The sequence below is a fragment of the Stegostoma tigrinum genome, chromosome 41 (assembly GCF_030684315.1).
Source record: "Stegostoma tigrinum isolate sSteTig4 chromosome 41, sSteTig4.hap1, whole genome shotgun sequence".
Lineage (NCBI taxonomy): Eukaryota > Metazoa > Chordata > Chondrichthyes > Orectolobiformes > Stegostomatidae > Stegostoma > Stegostoma tigrinum.
Genome location: NC_081394.1, coordinates 676,642 through 685,256, shown reverse-complemented (window position 1 = coordinate 685,256; position 8,615 = coordinate 676,642). Strand labels below are relative to the sequence as shown.

Sequence of the window (8,615 nt, the reverse complement as noted above, 5' to 3'; positions counted from 1 at the left end):
CGCTGTGCTCGGAGGACCGGAAGTCCAGGGGCCCCGGCCTGGAGACACGTGGTGTAGTGTGTCTGTAATTAAGCGACGGCGTTGGAGACAAGAAGAGCAGCAACATGAAGCCAGGTCAGGAGGGGCACTGAGCAGGCAGAGTGTGTCTGCTGTCTGTGTCTGAGGTGGGGAGGGCCACCCTGGTGTGCTGAGCACTCCAAGTGAGGGAGGGGCGTCCTGGCACATCAGAGTGTGAAAGGCTGGGCTACAGTGTGTTTCCTTATTGTGCTTTAGGCTGTCTCTTTCCTGGGAGTGTTTGATGGCGGGGGGAAACGTGGTAGAGGGGGCTTTACTCTGTATCTAACCTTGTGCTGTCTCTGTCCTGTGGGGGTTTGGGGCAACAGTATAGAAAGGGCTTTACTCTGTATCTAACCCTGTGTGGTCCCCCAAACACTCCCTGGACAGGGACAGCATGGGGTTAGATACAGTGAAGCTCCCTGAATGCTATCCCCATCATGTACTTTCAGGAAGCATATGAGGTTAGATACAGAGTAAGGCTCTCTTTACACTGTCCTGCAAACACTCCCAGGACAGGGACAATGAAGAGAGCCTTACACTGTATCTAGCCTCATGCTGTCCCTTTCCTAAAAGTATATGATGGGGATAGTGTACAGGGAGCTTCACTTTATCTGTCCCTGTGCTGTCCCTGTTCTGGGAATGCTTGGTGGGGAACAATGTAGAGGGAGCTTTACTCTGAATCTCATCCTGTATTGTCCCTGCTATTGGAGTGTTTCGGGGGACAGTGTAAAGAAAGCTTTACGCTGGATCTGTTTTTGATGAAGTTCAAAGCAGGATTCATTTCACTTTAAATGAGCAGAAGAGTTTTCCACTTGTCTCCTTTTGCAGACAGTGCATTGAGTACAGGAGTTGGGATGTCATGTTACAAACTGTACAACGCAGTACAAAGCTGTACAAGACATTGGTGAGGTCCCTTCTGGAATACTGTGTACAATTCTAGTCACCCTGCTATAAGAAGAATGCTTCTAAATTGGAAACCGTGCAGAAAAGATTTACCAGGATGTTACCAAGATTGGAGAGTTTGAGTTATGAGAGCCTGGATAGGCTGGGACTTCTTTCCTGGAGAGTAGGAAGCTGAGGAATGACTTTACAGAGGTTCATAAAGTCACGACAGGCATAGATAAGGTGAATGGCAAAGATGTTTTCCCTTGGGTAGGGGAGTTCAAAACTAGAGGGTCATGGGTTTAAGGCAAGAGTGGAAAGATTTAAAACGGACCAGAGGCAACTTTCCTTCAGAGTGTGACTTATATAGACAGTGGTAGATGCAGTTACAGTTAAAACACTTATTTGAATAGGTACATGGATAGGAAAGCTTTGGAGGGATATGGGTCAAAAGGAGGTAAGTGGGACTAGTTTAGTTTGGGAAACCTAAATCAGCATGGACCATCTGGACCAAGGGATTGTTTCTGTACTATACTGTACTATACGAAGCTTTACTTTAGGTGTAGACTGTATTGGTGGTGTTTGGGGAGGCAATGGCCCAGTGGGTATTGTCATTGGACTGTTAACCCAGGTACTCAGGAATGTTGTATGAACCTGTGTTGGAATCCTGACATAGCAAATGGTGGAAACTGACATACAATAAATAGGAGTCTGGAATTAAGAGTCTAATGATGACCATGAATCCATTGTCAATTGTCAGAAGAAACCATTCAGTTCACTAATGTCCTTTATAAAAGAAACTGCCTGGTCTGGTCTATATGTGACTCCGTTTGGGGAATTAAGGATGCTGGCCTAGCCTGTGACTCCCTCATTCTGCGAATGAATTTTTTAAAAACATGTGTAAAGGGAGCTTTGTATCTAACTCTGTGCTGGGAGTTTTTAATGGTCAGGGACAGTGTTGGGGGAGCTTTATTCTGCATCTAACCCCGTGCTGTTCCTGTCCTAAGAGTGTTTGATTGGGGGCGGGGAAGTGTAGAGGCAGCTTTACTCTGTATCTAACCCTGTGCTATCCCTGTGTTGGATCAGTAATGAATAATCGTTTAACACTGAGTGACAATCTGAATGCCTGTTGTGTTGCTTCAGCTTGTGTTTTCAATTACTTATGATTTGTTTTGTTAATGTCAGTCTGGATCGGGCTGTGCGTGACACTGCATCGCTACTCCTACTGTTCAGGCTAGTTCATCACTTTCTCTTAGGAGTCAATGTTCAGTTGCCTCAGATGGATGTTGAAAGTGGTGTGGAGTTCTTTGTAAGTTGCAGGAGCTTGCTGTAAGCAAATTGGGTGTCATATTATCTGGATCATGATTGTCTTGGTCAACAAAAAACTGGTTGTTTTGCGCTGCTGGTCTACAGTGCTTTATGGGAGGCGGGAAATAAGCAAAGTTATGCCCAACCCTCCTACTCCACCCCACCATGGGGAAGGGGTGAGGGGGGAGATGTGACAGTGGTCTCAGACCCTTCCTCATTCTCACTTTGTCCTGCAGGATTTTCTCCACGTGGCGGTGGGAGGGGTGGCTTTGGAGACCGCGGGGGGCGAGGAGGACGAGGGCGTGGAGGCGGTTTCGGAGGACGAGGCGGCTTTGGTGACCGAGGAGGGAGAGGAGGAGGTCGAGGTATGTGCACCTCCAGCTCGACTGTTTTATTCACCTGCACGGAATCGTCGTGGAAACTCACCCAGTATGGGAGGAGGCCATTCAGCCTGTCAGGCTTGTCTGCTCCTTGTAAAGATCTGTCCAATTTTAGATGCCTGTACTCCACCCACCCTTACTGCCCTACGAATATCCTCCTCTTCCAGTATTTCCCCAGCTTACCCCTTATGAAAGTTCCTGTTGAATCTGCTCCCTTTCAAGTGCCACCTCCCAGATCAGAACAACTTGCTGGGTGAGAAAACAAATTCTCTCTTGCTCTCTCCCAATCTTTTCAATTTGTGTCTCTCTGGTGACTGATCCTCCTGCCCCTGGTGACAGCTTCCCCCTCATCGACTCGATCGAAGCCCCCATCGTCTCCCGCGCTCTCTGGAGCACACTCTGCCTCTTCTCTCTTGTGTCTCTGAGTCTCCCTGTGAAGCCCATCAACACCGGTACCATCTCAGTAAGGTCCAGCCCCTGACCAAAAGTGCGAGATGCACAACTGGACCCAGTCCTGCAGTTGGGGAGCGAACTGGTGTTAGAAATGTGGTATACATTCACCTCTGTTCCAGCCCTCAGTCTAACTTCAGGCTCCTGTTCGCTTTTTGTTGAGGGACCTTCTCAAGGTGTCATAACCCCTTTTCTAAAAATAAAAGCAACTGGGCAGCCTCCTGTGGGTCTCTCTCACTCTGGAGTCCAGTTAGCTCCTTAATAAATATGATCTCCTGTTCTTGAATAGCGCTTCACCTATTTTAGCGTTGAACTCTACCTCTCCTGTGTTTGCACATGGCATCAGTCAGCTCACTGAAGAACTCTGGCCATTTACCTCCACACTGATAGATTCTCCTGACTCAAGCTGTACCCATCCTTAGTGTTCACCCAGCTGCCCTGTGGATTCATGTCTGAGTTGGGACATGGTTGTACCTCATTGGATCCTGCCCAGCCAACTTGGCCTGACTTCTGATCTGAGTTTGACCCAGGGCGTTGTCTTGCTTTCACGCTTGACCACTTCAAACTCCCTTGCCCCTGACCCCATCCTTCTGACCCCCCCCACCCTGAAGAAAAGATAATTACCGTTAACTCTACCTATGCCTCTCATTATTTTATAAACTTCTATGAAGTCACCTCTCAACCTCCTACACGCCAATGGAAAAAGTCCCAGCCTGCATTTTTAACACAAACATTCTACACCTGGCACCCCCTTCATCCCTCTCTCCCACTAATCGCCACTCAACCAACCTCGCTCTCATCAGCCTCTCCTCACATTATGTCCCTTCCACCGTTTCCCCAGCCCTTCCTTCCTCACACCATATCCTACTCCCTCAACCCTATGCCCACCCCTTCCATAATCTTTTAACACCCCCCCCCCCCCTTCTCTACCACCTAGAGTCATGCAGCATGGCAACAGACCCTTTAGTCCAACCAGTCCATGCCAACCACATTCCCAAACTAAACTCGTCCCACCTCCCTGCTCCTGGCCCATGTCCCTCTGAACCTTTCCTATTCATGTATTTATCCAAATGTCTTTTAAACATTGTAACTGTACACACACCCACCATTCCTCTAAGTTAATTCCACGTGCGAACCACCCTGTGTGTAAAAAAAAAAAAAAAAAAATCTCATGTCTTTAACCTATCTCAAACCCCCCACCCTGGAGAAAAGATAGTTACCGTTAACTCTACCTATGCCTTTCATTACTTTACAAACTTCTATGAAGTCACCTCTCAACCTCCTACACGCCAATGGAAAAAGTCCCAGCCTGCATTTTTAACACAAACATTCTACACCTGGCAAAATTCTGCTATATCTCTCCTGACCCTTCTCCAGTTTAATAATATCCTCCCTGGTGACCCAAACTGGATGCAGTGGTCCAGAAGAGGCTTCACCAACGTCCTGTACAACCTCAACATGACGTCCCAACTCTTACACTGAAAGGTCTGAGCAATGAAGGTAAATGTGCAAATGCCTTTTTAACCACCCTATCTATATGTGACACAAACTTTAAAGAATTATGTACCTGAACCCCTCTGTTCTACAACTCTACCCAAGGTCCTACTTTTAATTGTATAAGTCCTGTCTTTGTTTCTTTGCAATACTCTGCATTTATTCAAATGAAACTCCATCTGCCACTCCTCAGCTTTCTTCCCCCCCAGCCCCTTCTGCACCCGGGCTCTAACTCCCTCCAGTGTGTCACCTCCTTGGAGTTGTGACTCTGTTTTCCACCAGGTTTTTGTTCCCTGGTCATGGTGTGGTCTGGTTGTCAGATGTTGGAGATTCCTGTGTTTTATTAATGTCAAGGCTTTGGGCTGGTTGTTTTCCTGAGTGACTGATCTTTTTTCCTCCACTGATGACAGGTGCTGGTTTCCGGTCACCAGGAGGCCGGGGTGGAGGTGGTGGCAGGGGAGGAGGAAGAGGTGGCAGGGGAGGAAGAGGTGGGTTCCGTGGTGGAGCCAAGGTGACAGTGGAACCACACAGACACGAGGGTGAGTATTGCTGCGCTACCAGCACCCATGGGCTACACTGCCGGGGTGGGGGGGTGTGCAGCGCTGGCCTGATGGCACGGAGGGGATCGGGGGGAATGGGTCAGATTGAGATACCGGGTTTTTTTTTTGGGGGGGGGGCGCTGCGGATGGGAGTTCAGTGATTCCAGGGGATTGTGGGAGTTGGTCACTATCATAGCACTGGAGGGGGCGTTAATGTGGTGCAAGCAGGGGGTGGAGTGTCAGTGCCAAGGTACTGAAGTGTAGAGCATACCTGGAGGGAGTAGGCATCCCATCAGGCCCCCTGCTTGAGTGTGACACAAGAACAGCAGGAGGCCGTTCAGCCCCCTACTTGAGCCTGTAACACAGGAACAGGAGCCATGTAGCCACCGCCTCCAGCCTGTTGTGCATGAACAGGAGAGGGCCATTCAGCACCCCCACCCCCTCCATGAACTTGTTTCATAGGAACAGGATGATGTGGGGCAGGAGGTTGAGAAAGTATGGTGAGAGCAAGAATCGCGAAGGGTGCGTCTGCCCGAATCGTCACAGACACCATGAACTGGTTCCTATGGAGGGGGAGGGTTGCCCTGAAATCTCATTCACGTCAGGTTTTGCGAGGCACTCTGTTTGCGGGTGATGGAAATGAGACTGTATACCCCCCACAAAGTGGGTACAGACTCTGAAGCGGACAGGGGTGCCAGCGTCTGAGACCCCTGATTGACTTGCCTGTTCTCGTTCTCTCTCTCTCTCTCTCTCTCGGCTCAGGGGTGTTTATCTGCCGTGGCAAAGAAGACGCACTGGTGACGAGGAACCTGGTTCCAGGGGAGTCCGTGTATGGGGAGAAGAGAATTGGGGTTGAGGTAAGGTACCTTCTGTCTCTTATGCACGGGCAAAATCTTCGGAGTGGAGCTGTCAATATAGAGTAGTCTGCAGAACAAAACCTGCACCCCCCCCCACACTATCAGACAGTACATTCCAGACCCTAACCGCTCAAGTGAACCTGCACACCACCTCTTCCACACTCGCAGTCTCTCGATCTTTCCACAGAAGCGAAGCCCTTCATAAGAACATAAAACTAGGAGCAGGAGTAGGCCATCCGGCCCCTCAACCCTGTCCTGCCATTCAATAAGATCATGGCTGACTTTTTTGAGACTCAGCTCCACTGACCCGCCCACTCACCATAACCCTTAATTCCTTTACTGTTCAAAAATTTATCTCGCCTTGCCTTAAAAACATTCAGCGAGGTAGCTTCAACTGCCTCACTGGGCAGGGAATTCCACAGATTCACAACACTTTGGGTGAAGAAGTTCCTCCTGACTTCAGTCCTACATATGCTTCCCTTTATTTTGAGGCGATGCCTAGTTTCACCCGCTGGCAACCTCCCTGCCTCCACCTTATCTATTTCCTTCATAATGTTATATGTTTCTGTAAGATCTCCCCTCATTCTTCTGACTTCCAATGAATATAATCCCAGTCTACTCAGTCTCTTCTCATAATCCAACCCCCTCAACTCTGGAATCAACCGAGTGAATCTCCACTGCACCCCCTCCAGTGCTAGTATATCTCCTCGAGTAAGGAGACTAAACCTTCACACAGTACTCCAGGTGTGGCCTCACCAGGACTCTATATAGCTGCAACCTAGCCTCCCCATTCTTAAACTCCATCCCTCTAGCAATAGGACCATCCTTGGGACCATTCTCCTGTCCTCTCCAAAGACTTCACATCCTTCCCAAAGAGCGGGGCCTGAAACTGGACACAGCCCTCCAGCTGAGGTTGAACCAGAGTCTTGTACAAGTACAGCATCACTTCCTTCCTCCCATACTGTGTTCCAGTTAACAAACCGCAGGATACTGTCAGCTTCATGACCTTTGCTCCTGTCCTGTCCTGCCACCTTTAGTGATGTTTGTACTTGTACCCCGCAGCACCCTCTGCTCCTGCAGCCCCAATGGAATTGTCTTCTCTTTTGTCTGTGTGTTCTTCCCACCACTTGTCTACATTGCTACTTGCTAGCCTGCTCCACCAGCCCAGCTGGGTCCTGCTGGAGGTTCTACGCTGTCTTTCTCATCGTTTAGGATACTTGAACGTTTAGTGGCACCTGCAGGTTTTCAAACACTAGCCTGTACAGCCACGGTCTAGGTTCCACGTGTGGGCCAAGAAAAACAGGGGTCCCAACACTGACCTCCTGCAGTGTCTCCACCATGAACCTGCCTCCTGGGCACCAGCTCATGCCTCTGCTACAGTGACACAGACTTGAGCCGATTGTCGTCATTACTTGTACCCGCTGCTATTTCTCCGTGCAGGAATAGGAGTGCTGGCTGAGCTCAGTGTTAATGTTCCAACGCTGAAAGTGTCTGGGGGTTGGATTGCAGAATTTGAGTGTTTCTGTCCACTAGGTAAGGAGAGGGGTGAGAACACTTTACTTTCACGTGTGATGCTGACCATGGACGGTGTTGTACTTCACAGGAAGCAGACACCAAGATTGAGTACAGAGCCTGGAACCCATTTCGATCGAAACTCGCCGCTGCGATCCTTGGTGGCATTGACCAGATTCACATCAAGCCAGGAGCCAAAGTGCTGTACCTGGGAGCAGCATCTGGCACCACTGTTTCCCATGTGTCAGATATTGTGGGACCTGTGAGTCAGCAGCCAAATACATGTTGTTGTATGGGTTGGGCTAAAGGCTGGAAAGGGTCCAGCACGCGGATGCCCATCTGGCATGGCAGGGTGGTGTTTGAGGAGGATCCAGATGGAGGGAGGGGTTTGGGGAAATAGGATTTTGGTGGTCTGATCAATCACTCTCTCTCCCCTCGACAGGAAGGCTTGGTCTACGCAGTTGAGTTCTCTCACCGGTCTGGCCGTGATCTCATCAATGTGGCTAAGAAACGGACGAACATCATCCCTATTATTGAGGATGCCAGGCACCCACACAAGTACCGCATGCTCCTCGGTAAGTTGGGTCTGCAAACTGCTTTGTCACCGGGAGCTGGATCCAAGTGCTGTGTTTGCTCGAGTTAATTGCCATTGACAAAGTCTGACTGGGGAGTGGGGGTGGGACCAGAAGCATTGAAATGAGTCACTGGGGAGAATGCGGGACTTGCTCCCACATTGGGTGCAGGGGGCGAATATGGAGCTTGCTCCAACAGGGAGTGGGAAGGGGAATATTGGACTCTGTCCCACAGGGAGTTGGTGGGAGAGATGTGGGACTTGGTCCCACAGGGAGTGTTAGAGGGGAATCGTGTCAACGTATTGACAAGGTCTGAGAGGGATAAAAGGTGATGGTGTTGGGGCAGATGAAGAGGAGGGTTGATGGTATGGAGCAGGGCATTGGCATGGAGGAGAGGAGCCCAATGGCCTGTTTTACTGCTGTAATGTTCTGTGTGCCCAGAGTCATGAAACAAATTCACTGATTCATTATCTCCAGCAGATAGACACTGGCATTGTCAGATGCTGGCAGTGAACAGCTTGTGTGTGACTACCTGCTGTACAGTGTAGTCTTTGATGACAGGGG

General features: G+C 49.6%; 1 protein-coding gene across 1 annotated transcript; it reads left to right on the top strand.

The window, feature by feature from the left end:
* On the top strand, positions 1-8,122 carry fbl (fibrillarin). Its single transcript, XM_059641268.1, has 6 exons — positions 1-114; positions 2,484-2,612; positions 4,982-5,110; positions 5,873-5,967; positions 7,571-7,741; positions 7,922-8,122. Exons 1-6 carry the CDS (start codon positions 105-107, stop codon positions 8,120-8,122), a joined length of 735 nt encoding a protein of 244 aa, XP_059497251.1. The 5' UTR covers positions 1-104.
* The last annotated feature ends 493 nt before the right edge of the window (positions 8,123-8,615 follow it).

Coding starts and splice junctions, on each gene's coding strand:
- fbl (XM_059641268.1), top strand. Junction 5,111..5,872: donor GGAACCACACAGACACGAGG/GTGAGTATTGCT, acceptor CTCTCGGCTCAG/GGGTGTTTATCTGCCGTGGC. Junction 7,742..7,921: donor TGTCAGATATTGTGGGACCT/GTGAGTCAGCAG, acceptor TCCCCTCGACAG/GAAGGCTTGGTCTACGCAGT.